Below are 21,902 nucleotides of genomic sequence, written 5' to 3' on the forward strand. Positions count from 1 at the left end.
AGGTACGTGATTGCCCTTGTTTACTAGAATAGAGAGTTCCCTGTCATTCAGTTCATTAGTCCTTCCTTGGTAATTGTATATTGTGTTGCTATTACCTCCTTTCTTTCTTGTAGAAGCTCAGTAGATTGCTCTTCTTTAGAGAATTTTAGACTTTTGTGTGTTTGAACATTTGAGTGGAAAGAAGACAACAGGGATATATTTTGATCTACATAGATGTTTCTGGTCTTAAAGTGAATGATCCTATTAAAAAAATAAACATAACATTCATTTTTATGTTTGCAAGCTTTGGAGGTTGGTCTCTTTTCTACTCCTAATGCAATATAAAGCTTCCAGGTTTTTAGAATAGGAACATGGATTTGGTCTTGAAGCAAATCATTTCAGTGAAAAAAAACAACTCTTACCAAAACTGTTTTGCATAAAAGCAGCTTCCACTAAGGTGAGAATTTAGACCATGATTTTTACTCACAGGATTAGAAGGTGATTACCATAAAAGTGCTTCCAAAAATAAGGTGGAGGACTTATAACAGCTTGAGTTCAGCAACAGTTACCTGCTCACAATTATTACGAAGGCTGGATTTTCTCTTTCTAGTCAAATCCTAGTATGCTAATGTTTGTCCTGGAGTTTTGCTTTCATGCTGGACAGTAGAAGATGATATCTCCACAGGCAAAATTCTAGAGAAATGCTTGCAAATCAAGATGTATCAGATCATTAGCAAGGACATTTCCCAGCATGTCTATTTAAATGCATACCTGAAAAAAAGGCTGGGTAGCTGATGGCCTTCAGTAACGGAAGGGCTTTGTATAATATCCATTATGGTTAGATGGCAGCACTGAAAATGTGACTCACATAATGCCAAATGCACTTTGTCTTCTGTAATAAAAAAAAAAAAAAAAAAACAAAAAAAAAAAAACCCGTAGAAGTATTATTCTGGGGGAAAAGTGTTTGTTTATATTTACTTCTCTTTCCTGTTAAAATATTCTTAAAAACTCTGAACAAAAATAGATATTTTGACTTTGGTCAAACAAAACTTCATTTGTGCAAAAATTTTATTTTATATAAGTCTTTTACATGTGTTTTACAGTCATATTTGCAGACGTATTTACAGGGAATCAATTGCAATACAGCAAGGATGATACAAAAACTTTTAATATGACATGTCAACTAAGAATTTTGTAGGTTAAAAATCATATTTTTTTTAATTTAAAAGAAAATCCTGAGTGTATTTCAGCAATACCCTGATAGGGATTTCCTCTACCCCCCACCCCCCCCCTTTTTCTTTCTTAGTGTTGCTAAGACCATATACTATTGAAAATATACAGGAGCCTGACTTGAGGGTGTTTGTTGAAATCTGTGAAGGGGGTGTAAAAAGGGGGTATGCATGGATTTGGTTGGTTGGTTGTTTTTTGGTTGGGTTTGTTGTTTTTTTTTAAATGCATGTGACCCAATCATGTGGAAATTGTTAGTCCAATTCTTTAGTTCTGTGAGGAGAGTGAGAAATAATGTGAAGTTACAGTGAACCCATCTGGCCAAGCAGGAAAATCCAGTTTAATTGCTCCATTGCCAGAAATGTTAAATCACTTCCTGGGAATGCAATTCATTTGGAACATATGGAACTCATTGGAAGAAGGTCTCCAATGAATTCAAAACTGTACTGGAGATGAGAGCATTTCTCATAACAATCATGTTTTCCCACCGGGCAGCATGTAAGCAGTATGCGTAGCTGTATTAACAAAAAACTAAACCAATAGTAGGACTATCTGAGATCTTGTTGAACAAGATTTGCTTGTGGTTTACTTTATTTTAAATTTTCAAGAAGTGCTATGTTCATTTAGGATTTTTTTTCCTCAGCTTTTAAGCAGCAGTAGAGCATTCTGACAGAAATTTTAGCTCATTTTACATCTTGATTCAGCAGAATTACACTCTGTTTAGAAAACAGACATATTTGAAATGGCTTTCGAAGTGTTTAAGGCCAGGTTGGATGGGGCTGTGGGCAACCTGGTCTAGTGGAGGGTGTCCCTGCCCATGGCAGGGGGGTTGGAACTAGATGGTCCCTTCCAACCCAAACCTCTCTATGATTCTATCAAAGTATCGTCGAAGATGTCTTTATACTTTGTGGATAAAGAGGGTAGGGTTTTGGGGTATTTCTTGCTTTGCGTTGGTTTGGGTTTTTTTAATCAGGGAACTTACATTTACTATATTTTTTAAATACAATAGGAAGATTTACAATTTTTCTGTAAACTAAACAAATTTAAACCTTTGACTAAAGATATGATACATATATGAGTTCTCCTTAAATTGTAAAGAATTAACAAGTAAGACTTGCTTGTTTATATACATTATTTTAAGGAAATAATCTTTTGTAACTGTTAGAATGGATACAGAATTTATAAGTGTGCCACAGTACCATGTTCTGAGTCAAACATTCATGTTAATTGCAGTATTTATAATGAGAAGAATATTGATTTTTTTGGAAAAAAAATATGCTTCCTCTTCTGTTCTATAAAGAAAAGATTTCACTTTCATTAATTTGATGCTACTATAAGGGTTTTTAAGAGATAATTTTTTTCTTTTTTTCTTTTTAATTTGGATTCCACGAATTTGAGAATATATTTGGTTCTTGGAAAATACTATACTTTTTTCTTGTGCAGTTAATCAATAAGACCAAAGCAGAGAAAATTAGTTCTTCTAATTTTAAAAGCACATGAAGGAAATGGAACCATGTTTTGCTGAAAAAGTGGGCTAATTCTGATATCAGGAAGAAAAGTGAGGCAATAAAAGAAATCTCTGTGTTTACATAATGCCTTATGTAGGACCTGGAGTAGTGGCAAATGATGGTGACAGGTAGTCACCACTGTATGAGGTCCTTCTCCTAAGTATTCTAGAAAAACTTAATGTACTCTGTGGTGCTGTCATTTTGAATGTATTTCTTTATCTGAATCCTCTAGTAGCATTTCTTTTTTCCCATGCACCTGACTTGCTTTTAGAATTCTTACTTTCGGTAGATTGTATAATCCACATTGGTTTGTCTAGCATCAATCTTAATTGACTACTGCAGGATAGGAATGTGGGAAGTACTTTTATCTACAAACCTCACTCTGCATTTAAATTGTCTGGAAGTTATGGTCCTTCTTCATGCTAGTTAACAGAAGTACTAATTTTGTGACTTACATGTCTGTCCTGAGGCGTTATAGTTCTTTGTATTTCCTGTTACAGCTTTTTACCTGGGCTTAACAACCCGAACAACCTTAAAGACTAGCATCTAACAAATTTACTAAAATTTATGTTTGGTTATAAATCAACATGTTTTAGTGATAATGAATTAGAAATATAATATCTTTCCAGGAAATAACTTGAAGTGACCAATGGCAAAATTAACAATATTTTAAAATCAGATTTGCTTATATGAAAAGAAAAAAAAAAAAAATCTGCATGCTCATATGAATAATGATGGGAACTGATTCAGAACTGTTCATTCAGGCCAAAGTCACTACCAGTGACTCACGTGGCAGTTATGGACAGCGTTATCAAAGTCCATTTAAGTCTGTCACTAAGCCACCAGAGAAATTATCTTCTGTATTTGTCACTCTGTCATATCCCTGTTGAGTTCTGCAACTGCTTCCCCCCAGTCCACTGAATCACAGCTGTTCATCTTGGCCTTGCATTTTAGACCTTACAAAGGCTGTCCCCATCAAACTGTTGTCTCTTTTCCATGACACAGCTTGTGATTTCTATGCTGACACTCTCCAGTCATCTCAATGTTGTCTTCTAAGCTTATCTTAAAGGATGCCATCACACCTTGGGTTTTGGGTGGTTGGTTTTGGGTTTTTTTTATGGCTAATAAAGCTCAAAATTAAAACATGATAATAGCCTGTCACCATCTTTCCTTCTTTTGTCCTGATTCTTCCATTTGATTTACACTGATGTTCCCTTGTTCTTTTTTCTTCTTCTGTTTAGTTTTCTGTTGCTGTTTGTTTGCTCGTTTCTCACCTTCACCTCTTTATAAACTTCTCTCCTTACAAATTTCCCTCTCAGATGATAACAGTGAATCAGGGGTGTTTTCTTATTTTCTCATTTTTCTTAGCAAGTGTAACCACTTAGGTGTGGGAAAGAGAATAAAATTATATACTGTTTTTCAAAAGTCTATCAATTATTTTAAAAAATCTGTACATGATATACTTTTTCTTTCTTTGCAACCGATACCTCGATTCATTCTGCGATTTTATTGTTTCTTTGGCATGCTTTCTTCAATCTATGGAAGTTATTGCCTTCATTGCATTACTGGAGAAAAATGCTGCTTCTTCTGAAGAAATATGTTTGTACAAAGCAAGGGAAATGCTTTTCAAGCAAGGTGCTGCTGTGGTTTTAAATAATATTAGTCTGAGGGTATGACATTTTTGAATGCCAAACTCAAGCATCAGATATTTAACTAGGCAGAGTACAGGTGAAACAGAATCACAAAAAGATTCTTATGGCAATTACCAATCTGTAAGGTATTTATTAATAGATATTGTCTAAGTCATGTATTTGAAATTTTGTGCAAAATATCATCCAGGAAATGCTATAAAATGCTATTTTGTATAGCAGGACAAAGCAAATCCTGAAATAAAATTTTCAAAGTTTTATTTCAGGAACTCTATAGAAAGACTGAAACTGGGTGTTTTGTGATTTCTGTCTGTTACTTCCCTCTTTCTTTTTCTGTGAAATCTGCAGCAGGAAAATCTGCTGAACAAAGGCTAGACTGAGTGAAAGGGATGTAAAATTGATACCTTAACTCACATAGCAGCTCTGCATAGCCAATCTGATTTCTCATCCAGCCTTTCTTACCTTTATCATATTTGCATATTCCTTATATGTGTTCCATATAATTTCCTTTTTACCATTCTTTCAATCTATAACCTACTTATTTTAGGAAAAATCCACCCAGAAAGTTCTTCTGTATTAGTCTGAAAGAAAAGCATCTTATAAAAGATTTTTACATTCAAAAACCACACAATTTTCCAAGTCCAAAAACAGTTACAAACAATATGAAAACATTTCTATTACTTGTCTCCTAAAAATTACCTAAAAAGCAAGAAATTGTTATGTTATAGAACAACATATATTTAAGCCCAAGTCCTAACTATATGGAGCCAATGGCAGAACTCGTGTTTTGCAGAAGAAAGATTTGGTATTTTAGTCTCATCTTCAGCCATACAGTTTTTGTCTTCACTCCTTCAGAATCATTTTGTAATATCCCAGTGGAATTTTGTGGGCATGTATTCTAGGATGATTATTTCAAAATGTGATCATTGGAATATCTTATTAACTCCATCTCCTCCCTTCTCTCCTAGTCCTTTTTTTTTTTTTTTTAAACCAACAATTAATTTCATAATAGACCATCAGCCACTCAAATGGGAACTGTATGTTTCTCTCCAGAGTGCTTAACACAGTGAGACCTCAGTTCTTTCCAGACCTTCTGGACACTCATAAAATCTACCTTAAGATTTTATAATGTTTCCCTAATATTATTTTTTTAATAGTGGTGTTTTTTGTTTTTGTTTTTTCTTTTAGGCTATGCCAATTATTTCAGAGAAGGAGAAGGCTGGTGAGTAAACATTTACTTGTTTTCTCATTTCCTTGTATTTGTTTTGTGGAATACAGTGTTACTTAACTAAGTGACAAAAGACAGGCTTCAACAGTGAGATTTCGAAAGTGTAGGGTTACAGACCTGACAAATGTCTGTGTAAAGATTATTCATTGTTTCCTGAATAGGATATTTTCCTCTTTCTGCAAATCAGTCCAGCTTTCTGTGTGATAATAATAAAGATGTTTGAAACTATCCTACAAAGTATGTGGTTGAATTGCAGCTGCCCCTTACATGTCAGTCTTCCTCTAGATACTAACTTGTTACTTGGCGTTAAAATCTGATTTGATTTATTTGATGTCTCAATTAACAATCATGGATGCCAATGGGTTTGTTCAAGTCAGTGGAATCTGATGAATTAATGTGAACTTTACTGTCTGTCTTTAAGTATGGCAGGAAATTTTGATTATCTGGAGTATTTCACTGGAGATGATAATTTTTACTTTGGCTAAGTACTTCCAGAAATATTGAAAGCTTGTTTCTTCTATTCTTTTGTTATATATGTTCTCTGAACACTATACATACTTTGGTGTTGGTATGTGAAATCTATTAGTGGTTGTCTGGTAGACACTGTGAAATGGATGTATTGTTTTGATAAACACTAGGGAACACTCCACTCAGCACTCTAGATCTCTAGAATGTCTGTTGGTTTCTCTATCATTTATTTTAATTGATAGTTTGCTACTGTACTTCAAATACAGCTTGAAAAATACCTCAAAATATCCAAATGCCACCTGGCATTCTGATTTATGTCTGATTTTTCTTGGTGACATATTCTTGCATTATCCTGGTTCAGATTATTTATTTTCTTTTGTTCATTAAGGGAGAAGAATAAGTTAGAAAAAAAATTTTGAGAGAAAAGCTACAGTGCTAATCAGTACTGTAAAAGCTATGGAGCTGTCTAGTCAGGATGTTGCTCTTTTAGCTGTTGAAGTTCATAAATAATTCCCAAACTGTGACCCATATTTAATAAACAATTTCTTCATAGATTTCATAGGTGGTATTATTTGGTATTTATTTTTCTGAGGCAGTTCATATTTGGAAAATACAAGATAAAAAAACTATCTGAAAGTCATTATAAAATCTTCAGGCCATAGAGATGTAATGACCCTAGTTTTATACCAGAGGAATAGAGCTGCAAAAGTGCTTGCCATAGCTAACAGCTTGTAAAATCAGAAATAAAACTCAAAGGTCTATGCTTGCTTCTTCAGTGTTGAAACTACCTAACATGTCAGTGTTGATGAGGGTATGAAATACATGTATGTTTGACATATGCATAGATACAAGTCATAAATTATATGAATCTATCTCTCTCTCCCTTCTTCCTGCCCAGACTTCAGTATTATGTTTTTTGTGGAAAGCATTATATTTAATACTGCAAATATTAAGTGGAACTTCATGCCACATGGAGTCAGTTTGCTGACATTTCCATGCACGTGAGCACAAGCCAGACTGTGAATGGAAGTGTGGTTGCCTTTTAATCAGTTTTGGCTTTTGTTTAAGTCTTTACAGGTCAGGAGCTCATGAGGTTATGATTTTTTTTTTTAAATATTAAGCATGCATTAGGGAGATGATTATTTAAATCGGGCCTATTGACTGAAGTCACTTGGTTCTAGGGGTAGTTAGTGCTATTTTTTTCAAATGTGAATGGATCTTGATTCAGACATTGAGGTCTCATGTTTCGCAATTTAACTAGCCATTTGATCATTGCTGCTTACACTTCACCAGATAAATGGTATCGCATAAGATTCATGAATGACAAAGCCTTAACTAAGATGTGAAAAACCTTCAAAAAAGAATATAACATATTTGCATGTGTGCTGTAAGACAACAAAACAAATACTAATTTTGATATTTATTTGGAAATACCAACAATGTAACTCCTTCTAGTATGTATTATAACAAACAGACTAAAATATATGACAAAATATTATATGACAAAACAAAAAGGAGTTGTTTGTTTTACTACTGAAAATGCTAATAACACAGTAGGTAAATAGGATGGATAGCATTGTATTAAAATTGGATTAAAAATGCACTCAAAATGTCTACTCAAACATCTTTTCTCATTTTGAGAATTTGAAGTAATAATGTCTTGTAGCTCCTTCTTTCCTACTTAATGCCATTTCGTTTCATCTGGGGCTGGAATAAGGAATACAAGAAAATAGAAAGGCTGTTATCTCATTGTTTCTGGATCAGAAATTCTATACACATAAATAAAAACCTGTTTTTACAAGACTTTCTATTCTGTAGACTCTAGATACTTTGATACATTCAAATGTTTTTCCTATAGGCAACCAAACATTTAGATCCTTAAATGGATCAAGCTGTTTAAACAGCTTAGAAGTCCACACATTACTGATTATGTTCATAGCACTTGTTAATCCTTGAAATTAAATATTTTATCAATTTTATATATTTTCCAACATGCAGTAAATTTTGGCTACATCAAATACAAACTTTCAGATGGAGTACCTTAAAAAGAAAAAACAACACAAAACCCCCCCCACTATTCTTAGATTTAGAACAAAGCCAAAAATACTCTGAAATCATTGCTACTTTTCTCAATTAATAACTCAAAAGTTCCATAACCAGTTAATTTTTTCTACAGTGGAAAATGCAGTAAAATCTGCAATTGCAGAGTCCCTTTGGCAAAAATTTATAAATAATCAGTCTATTGAGCAGAACATCAGTCAAGCCTAACTGTGTACACTATTGCTTCAAGTTGTGTGAATTAGGGTATGACAAATGATGTACTGCGGCATCAGCTATTTCTGTGAAATGCATTTTTAAGAAGTCTCAATAATTTTGACGTTTCTGCCAATGGTGAAAACAAAAAAAATCTTTTAAAAGAACTTTAAGTTAGAAGTTAAGGTCAAGCAACATGCACAGTCAGGGAAAATGATGGCTCAAGCCAAGAGATAAAAGACTGGGGGATGGGAGTATCGGCACCTAAATCAGGAACGCAGGCCAGCAACCAGCTTCAAAAGACTGTTTTTTCAGATGCATACATCTTTCTTTTGAATAATATATGTGTTCCCATACCTTTATTTACCTTGCCGACTGGATGGAGGGTTCATCTCACCTATTAATAATGGAGTCTGTGTCAGAGTTGGGGGTATTGGCTTCATTTATAGTCTAAAAATAACCAATGTATGAACCTTTGGTTCACCTGGCGGTATGTCAGCATTTGGTTTACTGATGTGAATCACACATGAGACTTCATGAATGGTGTTGGTTAACTCTCCACTAACGGTAGACTCAAGATGGCTCCTAACATAGATACCAATATTTAGTACAATGAATCAACTAGTTCAGGGCTAACTTCAGTTTCTGGAGCAGTGTTCCCAAAAGAAAGGTGAAATGACTATAAGTCAATATTAGAAGTATTGCTTAAGTCTCTTTGTGGACCTACTTCATGATTTCCCAACTTATCCGCAAATATTTGTAGGGAACAGTGAACTCTGTTTGCGACTTAGAAACATTGCTACAACAGAGCCAGCGGGAGGGGTAGAGTGAATATCCACATCTGGTCAGGGACTAGCACGGATTATTTCTCTTGAGGTGATGAAACTATGTGCTATCATGTAAACAGGGCAGAAGGTTTAGTCTAGCCCTAAATAAATATTAACACCATTGGTCCATAATGTTCAGCATTATAATAAATAATTTTTTCCTGTGCATAAAACAACTGTCCTGCAGTATTTTGGTTGAACACACATTTAGAAGAGTTGCTGCTCTATAAATAAAATAAGGGGTTTTCAAGTCATTGAGTACTGCATTTTGGTTATTAAGTACAGAGTTGGATCAATTTAAAAACACAGAACACATGACTTGAGTAGTGTCATTTGCTTTTCTTATATCCTCTGTAGCAGTAAAAATTCCCTAGCAGAATAGCAAGTGAACACACTTGTAAGAGCTTTCATGATTCCATCAAAATATTCCTTCTTGCTTTAAAGATATACTATGGGAAAAGTGCACAACCTCTTTGGGTAAATCTCAGTACTCTAACTAGGTTAGAGAGGTCTACTTCAGCACAAATAAAAGTGTCAGCCTTTGGCGTGGAGTAGAACAGATACGACAGCCCAGTTCTCGTCTGTGTTTTTGTGACCAGCAAGCAAACAAGACGATAAAGTATTAAATACAGTTGAAGACAGCAGCCTCATTGGATCTCTGGCCAATGTAAAGCGTTTGAAAGCTCCCTGGTGTTAATATTACAACATGAGCCTAGCACAAGTCTAATTTTTTTTTTCTCCTCTAGATTTCTGGTAAAGATACTATTTAATACAGTACAGACTCGATGTCCTTCGGTGTTAATTTCCCTGGTTGCCTTTGATTCACAAGGAAGACAAATACACAGATGATAAAAGGGACCTTAACGGCAGGGTGTTTCCTCCTCACAGACTCTAATTGTCGGTGTCAGGCAGCGGAGGACACTTGGTGCTCAGCCCCATGGTGAGATAAACTGCAGAACAGGAGGTGATGGAGTGATGACAAGGTGGGTCGGGCCCATCTGTGAGAACTCGCAGCGGGAGGACCTTGAAAATTCAGTAGGAACAGGTTCACTGTCATTAAACAAGGCACATAAAAGACCAACTGCTTGGCACACCAGGTAGTGCTCTTTTAATTTCATTGCATTGAATTACAGCTCTAATCAAAAAGGGGGGGGAAAGAAAATCCCCACTAGATTTTGCAAATATGTTCTAGATCCAGAGAAATCAATCCTTTCTATGAGCAATATCCACTCGATGCTGTTTTCATGAAATCATTAAAGGTTTATCCACACATAAATTATTTTGAACTTAGAGCAAACATTAAAAAATTGAATTTGACTGGTTACAGGATATCAGTTTCCACATAAACTGGACAGAAATACAAGTTAATTGGCACAGTTACTAGTTTTTTGGCTGCTTTACAATATCTCTAGCCAGTATTCTAGAATAAACTGGGCAAAATGAATTATTAATTCTTCCTTCTTGTAAATAATGTATCTAGTTTTAGTAGAACAGTCTTATTAGTGTTTTTGTGAGGCCTTAGTATGAAGTACCAGTTCCTAGCCAATCTTTCTTTTATGTTGATGTTGCAACAGTTATAAAACTTGTATTAGTCGAGTGTTTGTGTTCTAAATAAAAATGTCAGGTGAGCACTTGCACTTCAATCTGTCATACTAAAAAACAGTTACAGAAACTCTGCCAGACTATGCATGGATGTCTGCCAAGCACTAATAGATGCTAATAAATATATTTTTATTCCCTTGTCATCCATTTCATTACTAGAAAAAAAGATTTGTGATGTCAATAGATACTGAAAGCTGAGATTTCATGCTACGATTCCTGATGACATTTAGTTGTTAGGTTTTCTTTATTTTTTCTAAAGGCAGTAAAATAGCTGATGTACTGATTTTTGGTATTTGATTTTTAGTGGCTTGTTAACTGCACACTACCAGAGTTGTTCTTCTGAATAAATTACTTCACTTTTAGAAGTCACGCCATATTCACTGTGTGACATGAATACCAACACATAAACTTTAAAATGCACATAGCACTGTGCAAAGCCAAAGTCTCATTATGTTAAGGCACTGTGGCCATTGGTTTTGGAGGAAACAGTAGATCCTGGAACTGCAGCTCTCCTCTGAAAGTCCACTGAGAACCATGCTAAATGTACTGGCAGAAGGATGGTCCCTAAAACTCCTCATGAATGTCTGTTGAGTCTTAAAAAGTGAAGGGTAGAGCCAGGTAGTGTGAATGTGCTCGGAGGGGGAGCCAGCTGTCAAGAAGACTATCTACCATTGAAGAAGGACACAAACATTCAGGTCCCACGCCTGAACAGGAAAACAGGTGTTTGCTGGAAGGCTAAAACAAATTCCATGAAATCATTGCACAACAGTAAAGTACAGCTGAAGTATCTGAGAACTAACAGAACCTCTTGTGCATCAAATTCTCAAATATTTAGCTAGCTTCGGTTTTCTTATTCCGCGTGCGTTAGTATGGGCCATCAGTACAGACCCGCTTTTGTACTTCTTTGGGAGAGCTTTTTAAATCAAAATATGCTGTTGTTATCTCCAGAGACATTCAATTTTGTTAATTTCTTTAATACAGTCTCGTCTATTTTGATCTCTAAAATACTGAGAGAGAAAAGCTTAACTGAATTATTTTAGATCAATAACAAGGATAGGCCATTATTTTTACATCACACTGGTCCATATCATGTACTTAAATGCTTTTGTAGCTATGATATTTTTATAGATTCTTTGATGATTGTGTTAATTGTGGAAGCAACTTTAAATATTTCCTCAACAAATGTTCAAATGCTATTCACTTTAGAGAAAACAAGCAGTGACTTATATTCCTGTGGTGAGCAATTGAATGTTGATTTCTTTGCTGGTTGGCTCTCTTAAGTTCTGTAACAGAATTACCTTATTCTAATCAAGATATTTTCCTGATAGGAATAAAGATGTATATAGTGCCAGGTGAATGATTACTGCTGCTGACCATCATGCTAAATCTTTCAGCTGTCCTTTTACTGTCCAATCCAACGTGGTTTTAAGGCAAGATACACTTTCCTTGTTAAGGCAAGCTATTTTTATCTCAGAAACTGTGATTAGAAAAAAAAATGAGCGTTAGCCTGCTAGTCTTCTAAACATGTTTTGCCATTAATAATATAAGTTTCATCACAAACTGGTAAGTTGTAAGAATGTCTCTCATAAGACTTCATCACCTATTAGTGAAATACAGTTAAACAAAGGATAACTCAGAATAATTCTCTTGAAAGGGACCTTTGGAGGTCCCTTCTCCAACTTCCTGCTCAAGCAGGAGCACGCCTGAGGTCAGACAAGGTTGCTCAGGACTCTATCCATTCCAGTCTTGAAAACATCTGAGGATGGAGCCTGTGCAACCTCTGCAGGCTACCTGCTCCACAGCTGTACTGTCTCCATGGAGGAGACAGGTTTTCCTTATATTCTGCCTGATCCTTTCTGGTTTCAGTTTATGCCTGTTTTCTCTTGTCATCCTCACATGCACAATGTGAAGAGCCCAGCTCTGTTGTCTTGTTGCCCTCCCACGAGGTCCTGAAGAGCTGCTGGTAAGACGCCCAAAGCCATCTCTTTAGGCTGAACAAGTTCTGCAGCCTCAGCTCACGGACCAAGAGATCCAGACCCTGACTAGCTTGGAGGCCCTCCTGTGGACTCGTTCCCTTTTATTGGTGTCTGCCTTGTATTGGGAGGGTCCTGAAACTGGTCTCAGTATTGCAGATGTGGTCTAACAAGCACTGAATAGAGGGGGATGATCCCTTCCCTCCATCTACAGGCCATGCTTTTATTGATACATCCCAGGATGCTGCCAGCTCCCATCGCTGCCAGGGCACACTGCTGGCTCACGCGCAGCTCGCTCTCTGCCAAGACCCCAGGGCCTTTTCCATAAAGCTGCTCTCCAGACAGTTTTTTTTATAATTTATTTATCAGCCTTTCCAGACTGTAAAATCCCAACTTGCAAACAAAAATATTGTGGGAAACAATGTTACATATTTGAGCTTTTTGTTGTCAAAGCAGAAAATACAGCAGAAGGCTTACAAATTTGTTATGTTCAGCAAATTCAATTTAGTATTACATTATAATTATAATGTGCTCACATTTTAAAATGCCACCATACAGACTGTAAACTGGTACTCAGTATATTCTGTCTAGTATCATATATTTAATCTTAATCAAGTTGCTTTTCAGTATATAGTTAGTTATCAGTTACACAGTGGTTTGTTAGCATTTATATTTACCCTGCCCAAACTGTGGTCTCTTACTGTGTTGGACATCAGAAACATTATAAAAGAGGTAATCCCTGACCAAAAATAGCTTTTAAATCAAAGCAAAAATGAGCAAATTGTTCTTCCTTTCCTTTTTTGGCTATAACAAGAATAACAGAGAATGGTGATAAAGAGTTAATCAAGTTATCTTTAGCTTAATTTTGTTCGGACTGAGTTCATGGTAAAGACTTGTGTTGATTCAGATGAAATATAAACTAGTTCACGTGGTCATAATTGATACTGACATGTAATCATTAGACCATGGTTTCCAAAGTAGTGATGTGACTGTTGATTTGGAAATCAGGTGATGGGCTTTCTTTTTCAGTGTCCAGAAACAGTGTCAGCTTCTGAAAAGCTGAGGTGCCTGCCCAGAGCCAAATTTTAAAATCAACTTTTGGCTACATTTTCATAACTATTTAGGTTCCTGAAGATGAAAACCAAGCTCTCTTGTTGTGACACCTGCTAATTGTACACTGATTCCCAGTAAAGATTACCTTTGGGCAGTAAAATCTGCACATGGCACAGAATTATGAAGGTATCTAGTCATTTCTGAAAAATTTAATAAGTTGTTCTTTACTTCTTTGGGTTCCTAGACCACATTCAGAACATCTGTAAGATCATATTATGCTCCTGTGTTCATATTTGGAAACAGGACTTGGACTGCTAAGTTGTTTCAGAGTTGTTGAAGATAAACTAAAGAGCTGAACAATTTTAAATCGTCTTTAATAAGAAGGGCTTAGAACGCTTAAGAAAGCATGGCAAGATAACTTTCCTCTTTTTGCATCTGTTAGAACGGTAAGAAATGGTTTCAGTCCCCGATCATCTGGGAGATGGGATTTACTCCACAAAACCAGCACAGGGTTTTGTTGTTTATATATTTTAGGTACTTACATGCACACTTTAAACTCCTGTCTTATTAGAATAAAAAGCTCCTTTTCACAAATCCTTAGGGAAAAGAGAGAGCTCTTTGATGTTTGATGAGAAGTCATGCTTATTTACATTCCTCTGAGGACATGCTGAAAACTCAGGTGAGACACCCAAAAGCACACTTTGGATTAGGCACACCTGGAGGCAAAGTGTCTTCCTGATGTGGAACCATCCTTGGCAGCACAATGTTAGGGTCGCATGTAACTGCGGCGGCACAGGTTGTTCAGACTGGGGTGGGTTTTTTTACTTGTGCTCTGAATGCCTTCTGGTATAGCAAGTGATGCTTGAGAGAATTGCTGTAGCTGCTTGTAGTATGTTCAGCCTGAGCAACTAGATCTTTTATTGTCTATAAATTCAAAGATACTAACCATATCTGACAAAAGGTGGTTTTCACTATCTGGAAGATTTTGAAATACCCTGTGGTATCTAGTCATCAAGTTTAGCCATAGCGTCAAATCTCCTCTGCAAATACTCTTGTAAAATTAGATTGCTTTTGCACGTATCAGGAAGTGGCAATCAAATTAAATGCTGGTTCTCTAGCATATGGTAGATGCCAGTGTACAATTCTTATAAGCAAAGTCAGCCAGTTACCTCATGCAATTGCTTTTCTACCATCTTCAGTCTACCTTTGTGTTGATTTTGGCTATTAGTGAACCTCCCCTTCATGACATTTTAGGAAAGAAGCAGATAACTGAAATTGTTGCTTAATTCCCAAGTATTAAAAAGAAAGAAAGAAAAGAAAGGTTATTGATAGACACAACTGCCAAATGGCCTATAAACTATAAATCTGCAAGGAGTTATTCCTGTGGGTAATCATTCCAGTCACATGAGTTTGGACTAAGTTTGTAAGTACAAGTTTACTAAATGCATGTCTAAAATGATTTCTCTGGTAGTTTTTCTGAGTGATAGCCTCTTTAGTTCAATTGGTAGGTACTAATTTAAAGTCCAATCTACTGTGGATTCAATTGCACCTGCTGCCATAAAGAAGAGGAGATATTTGGTAACCAGTTTTCACAGTGCTAGCCAGGTACATCATAGCTCCGTAGCTGCCTATAAGCAGAATTGAAAGGTAAAGAGGAGAGCAACCACAGATTTTAATACATATCAAAATACAGGCTTGAAATTAGAGCAGTTGAAATATCTGTTAGAAGGCAAGCAAAAAAAAAAAAAAAAATAGACTTTGCTTCCTCCAAGAAGATTGTCTAATTTACAACATCATCCTGTAATCAATGTTTCTTCACGTTGCAAGGAAGAAAAAGAAAGACTGAGACTTTTGTCAAGAATTTCTTATCTATCAATTAACTTACGTAGAGGACTGTTTACAGAACAAAGCCCATGCCTACACTAGAAAGATTTTGCTCTTGTAGTTACCATGTGAGGTTCTCAAAGCAGGGATGAGACTCCGGAATGTTTGGAGAGTGCCAAGGACTTATTTTGGTGGTATAGTTCATGCTAACTCTTTGAGTGGAGTAATATTTTTTTGTGTCAGCACAAGTGTGTCTTTGGCAGGGCTCTATTTCACATTCATAACTCATATACCCACTCTGGCAAACCTTTAAACTGTATATCAGGTTAATCAATTTTATCAGGTATAATTTCATTATTATCAGAGCATTTGTGGCTTGAAAATGATTGGAGAGTTGAAAGAGACTCATCTGTAGCTTTCCTAAAATTTCTTTCATCCTTTTAGAGGAAGATCTCTGACTTGTACTTTTTATACAGATCACCCTTGCAACTTAAGTCTGACTCTGTTTTGAAGCATGGATCCAGACTAGCATTTGTAGGAAAAATGCCTTTTAGCAGCCATTCAATTAGCTATTGCAGGATCAGACAATAACAATGGGTAAAATAGAAGACAGTGTTTCTGGCATACAAGTTAGAGTAGGATTCTCTGCTACCTTGGAAACAGTAATCGCTTTTTCAGTCAGGGATTTAATACCTGCCATTTCTTCCAACAGTAAAAGTTTTTGCACCTCTTTTTTTTTTTTTGGTCACGGTACAATAGTTACCCATGTTTGATTACTTTGTGTTGATAACCATTTGACATTATGTGCAACTGCTTGTCGCTTCCCATAAAAGAATGAGAGGACATCAAATGGAGGTGAGGTGGCAGATTCAAAACAAACAGGGGGAGGAGGGGATTTCTCCACACATGCTGGAACTGAACTGAAGGGCGCCCTGCCTCAGTATATTGCGGATGCTAAAGTTTTAAACAGTTTAGAAAAAGTCTTGACAAGCTAATGACAGAGAAACTGAGTAGTATAACCCTTTCCTCAATGAAATTAATGACAGTCCTACCACTGATTTTTGTAAGATTTAGTCAAATCACGACCTTCTCTATACCAATTCAAAATTTGCCCAAGATGTCAAATTAGTATTGCAGTATTTCCCGTGGATAAGTCACTATCTAAATATTGAATTAGCTTTTAATGTGTCAGAAATGATATTCTGTAGTAAAACTATATTGAATATTCAGCCCTAATATGTACACGGAATATAAAATTATTACATGAGTGTTTCTTCTGTTTTGTAAGAGGCATGTATTTCCTCCAGGAAACAGTACCAACTATCCATCATCAAATTAAGAATACTATATAACTTAGACAGCAACAGCAAAAGTTCTCTACATATTAGGAAACTTTCTAGCAATAATTAGAAGGATCTTAAAATTTGCAGAAATCAATGACCAGAATATGTAAGTCAAGGCAATTCTTCAGCTGAATAAAGAGCAAAGAAAAAAAAAATTATGAGCATATCTCATGAGAACATAAAAACACAAACACCAACAGAGACCATACTAAAAACTGTAAATATATATATGTTACCATTACATCCAAAACTTGGCATCATTTTGTTTGACATTGAAAAATTAACCAAGAAAGGTTCCAACCTAAGAAGTTGCTACATATATTAGCTTTTGCAGTACATTTCAAAGGCATTTCCAGAGCAGCAATGTATGCCACATTAGACAAACTAAGATGAATAAGAAACAGACATCTCTTCATAAAGCAAATCTAGATAAAAATCTTCAGCAAAGTAAATTGCATTTAGTTATATTAAAACACTGAGCGATAAGAAATGAGCCATACTTCCCCCCCCCCCCCCCCCCCGAATAATCATTATAGCTTAAGTAAGTTAAGCTAACTCTACTGATCCATAGAAAGAATTCCACATCTGGAAAATCTTTGCTACATCTGTGTTTGGGGTTTCATGCTTTTTGGTGCTTTGTTCACCAGTTCCCATGACTCTAACTTAAACCTCTCTCTTTTTTCTTAAGTGCATTCCAGTTCAACTAAAGATGTAGTGATCATTTCATTTCCTGAGATTTGTTATTTAAGCTTCCTTACCTGTTTTCCTTAAACAAAGCAAAATAAGCCCTTAAAAATAATGCAACATAAAAAGACCAAGTAAGTGTCTTTCTAGTATTCTGCAGTATGGACAATCGTTTTAATAGACTGAAGTGGGATGGAGAATTGTAATTGTCAAAGATAACAGACAAGTAAGTGTGGTGTTATTGTAGACTTCCAGCTGTGTTTAGCAAGCATAGCACTACTAGGTGAGACACTCTTCAGCACCAAAACTCCCTGTCTGCCATGTACCATGCAGTAGCAGCACTGCTTAAAATCTGAATTGTATTGGCTATACCAATACAGTGCAGACAACCAGAAGAGAGCTGGCTCCTATATTGCCTTATAGTTGTTTCCTATATAGGGCTATACAATTGCTTCCAAGTGTTCTTTTTCTCTTCATTTAGAAATCCAATGATGACACAAACAAAGTAGCACAAAACTTCCCAAAACTGGGAATTTCCACTCTTAAAAGAGCTCTGGGATGAGTCACATAGGTTCGCTTCATTTGCACTGTCAGAGGGAGATATAGGCTAAACGATGATCAAACTTGGAGTGTACACATCCAGCAGCCAGTCAGCGAGGACAGAAGGGCTACCTCATTCAAGGGCTCAATCACACAGCAGAATCTGTACAAGGAAACAAGACAGGATATGGGCTCAAGTACTAACATGCAGTTATCCCTCTGGTTTACTTATTATCATGCATCCTGCCGTAGTTTTGTCCCATGCCATCTGGCACTTGTCTACCCAAGACCCAGTGAACACTTTGAGAGATAGCATGGACCAGGGACTGCTTGAAACCAGCAGTGGTGGGAGATGCACCCTTACTCTCATTGTGATGTCTTGATCAAAAAGATTAATCAAATTATTTTTGGTGTCCTTTGCCTACCACTGACTTGTCCGGGTTTAGTCCTTGCTTAGAGGATTCAAAGATGAATTTGCAAGGAAATAACTTTCTCGGTGGAAGCACGTTTAGCCTCTTGCTTCCCAGATAAGGCTTGGGAAGGGCAATACCTCTTGTAATGCGTAGAAAATATGCCCCAGTGAGATTCTAGTATAAGGACTGAACCACTGCTTTCATCTAACTCTTTTCTCTGCTTTTGCTCCTTCTGACAAACTATCCTCAAGGTTTTATATTTGAACATTTACTGAAAAGGAGATTCTGGAAATTAATTCTTTTGGTTACAGACAAACAGGACCAGTGATTTTGCACTTTTGCCTTTTAATTTTTTAGCTGTCATCCAACAGTAATTAGTTCAGAAGGGAAAAAGGAAAAATCAGTGAGCCAGAAAATTACCTGTCCTGCTGCTCTGTTCTCCCACCTGGAGAGTGGGACACAAATGACTTCAGCTGCCTTTATGCTTCCTTAAATTGCAGGGCCAAGTAATCCCTGGCATAACTGTAGAGAAGAGGTGTGGTGGGCAGTGCTCTGGCAGGCAATGATGTCTGCCCCAGTTTATGCTGCCTGGAGAGCAGCTCTTTGTACCAGAAGTTGCTGCCCCAGCGCTCCCCCTCCTCTGGGACAGGCTTGTGGAACAGGCAGAGTTGTGCCAAGACACACTTAGCACTTGCTGCTCAGGTATTGGTATCAATCGTATTTTGGATAGCATGCTGAGTTATTAGGAAGGGTAAGTGGAAGTCACTGTAGCTGTAATTATAACCTGTATACCAAATTATTATCTGCATGAGTGCTCACTCTGTCAGCAACCGAACTACAAATTGATGAAACCAGACAAACCCTCACATCTGCATGACAGAGAATAAAGCAGCTCAGGGGCAGGGCTCTGCATTAATTTGGGAGAAAACCAGTCCTGTTTAACATCCCAACCCTATCAGCACTGAGCAAGCATTGCTTTACCAGTGTCCTCACACAGCAGGAGTCAGGGTTTGTTTTTATTCCTAAGGGGACCTTTGAACAGCAGATCTCGCTGATAAGGAGCAGCAGATTTCATTGATTCAGTCAAGTGAAGTCAAAGGCATAATACTTTCCTGAGACTGCAGCAATTAGACACTTATCTGTTAATAAAACAGCCCTTAAAGAAATTAGAAAAGTGTACTATACTCCGAGCAACTCTGGTTTATGCAGTAAACAGCTCAAATGTTGGAGTACACTTTTATCATAAAATTAGGATATCTTCTTTTTCACATACTCCTCCCTTACAATTTTTAAAGCATTTCAGTTTTCAACATTGTAAGGAATTACACAGCCTGTAGCAAGAGACATTCTGGTTGTTGTACTAAACAACCTGATTTGTTGTATATTGGTGTTTACTACTGATTTTTTTTCATTATTGGAGGAAACAACAGTTGTAAATCACAGTAGGAATTTAGGTGCACTGTAGTTTAATTAATGAAGTGTTAGTGGCCTTCATGTTTCATCAATTAAATTATGAAGTTCCTTGAGCAAGAAAAGGCTACTTTATATTCACAGACACACAAAGAAATTCCTACATTAAAGTGGAGAACATGTGTCAACTGACCCTACATATCTGTAACTGAGGGATAAAACACATTTCAAAGGAGCAGTTATCACCAAACCAAAATTTACAAGCTGCCAAAATTTAAATGAAAGGTTATTCTTAAAGAGCATCAAATAGGTTAAGGTAAGAAAACCAGAGCGCCATAATTCTGCTCTCCAGTGATGTTATATAATGGATATACCATTATGACTAAAGTATAATCATATCTGTAGTACCTAATTATAGTTAACTGATTTTGAAGGTGCAATACAATATTTTTTTTTCTTTCCTTCATTGCCTGCTCTGGATCTCTTGAGAGAAACACTGCCTAACTTGCAGACTGAATTCAGTAAATTGCTTCACATCTAACCCTGAGAGGCCATGTGCTACTCTGTAGCTTAGACTGCGGTGCTTCATCTTGAGAGCAGCATAAATTCATGAAGAAATGTGCCAAACCTATAGGTTACTGATTCCTTTTTAATAAGACTCACTTAAGTTTCCTATGCACCCTTCTAATTTTTACTGAACATTATGGAACTTTCTGGATTTAATACCCATATGAGTTCCACTAAAAATAGGGAATCCATTCCCAATTTCAACAGCATTTATGAGGGTTTAGCTGGATTCCACCCCACTGTGCCCTCAAACTCAGTGCTTCCCTCCAAGCCCTTCTGCCTTCACTGCCCTACCCCAAACATCTCCCGAGTGTGTTTACTGGTCTTTCCCAAAGAAGATCTGTGTAACTCCAGGCCTCCAGGTCCAGAGCCGACCCTAACTAGCTTGCCAGACCTCTGGACATGAACTCATGACTTCAGTCTATGTGACAGTTTAATTCTTCTAAGACATCTAAAGTTTTTAAGTAAGCCAACCAGTTTTGCATAGTATGTGGGGTATTTTTAAAAAATGTTCTTTTTTGCTTAATTACACAGAAAACACAAAAAATAACATATCCAGCATTCCTTTTCTTGCATCAGTTTCCTCGCTTTTGTCATATATAATTCTGGCTTAAGTCTGGTCATCTTGAATAGCTTAGGATCTTACTGCAGGTCGTGTTATGTCACTTGAATATGTGAGTCTTTCCAGCTCATTTTCCAGAGCATTTTCCTGTTCACTAGTGCAATCAACAGAAAGTGACGACTCAGGTGATGATAAACTGTCAAACTAAGTTCATCTCTACCATCTTCCACTAAAGCTTTCTTGACGCTTATTCAACAATTTGTTTCCTTCACAGTTCCTCTTTGATAAGTTTTCATTCCTTCAAGCCTTTTCCTCACGAATAGGAAAGAAATCTAGTTCTCCCACTGCTATTTGTCACAAACTATCTACGCCACGAGAACTGACCAAAAAGCAAAGTTAGAGTCTGAACCAGAGCCTGGAATGAAACTTTCTTACTCAGTAGCACCTACAAGGACTCACAGGCCATGTGCAAAGTCATTTGTTAGGGTAGATACCAGCCAATACAGGATACCGTTTCTTGTAAAGTGTATGTCTTAGCTAAATACAATGATATCCTTTGTCTTCCTTTCCTGTATGCTTTTAAGGCATTTTTTTTCATTGTTCTTTTAAAGTGTTCACTCAACATGTAACCAGGCGAGCATGATTAATTATCTCATACTTCATAAGGAAAAGCTATCCAACTGCAGAACAAAGCAGACCTTCAATGGGAATTGAATACTTTCACCACGTTCTTACTGTGTCTATACTTCATTTTTCATCTCTTGGCATTACAGCAGTCAGTTGTAGGATGCT

The 21,902-nt window shown here is 36.5% G+C and overlaps 1 protein-coding gene across 1 annotated transcript in view; it reads left to right on the top strand.

Moving 5' to 3' along the window:
- The window catches only part of DLC1 (DLC1 Rho GTPase activating protein), a 237,895-nt gene that overhangs the window by 95,411 nt on the left and 120,582 nt on the right, over positions 1-21,902 (top strand). Inside the window, 1 exon segment of the mRNA XM_075752097.1 lies at positions 5,552-5,585. Coding sequence (XP_075608212.1) covers positions 5,552-5,585 — 34 coding nt within the window.

This window comes from Balearica regulorum, chromosome 4 (genome assembly GCF_011004875.1).
Source record: "Balearica regulorum gibbericeps isolate bBalReg1 chromosome 4, bBalReg1.pri, whole genome shotgun sequence".
Lineage (NCBI taxonomy): Eukaryota > Metazoa > Chordata > Aves > Gruiformes > Gruidae > Balearica > Balearica regulorum.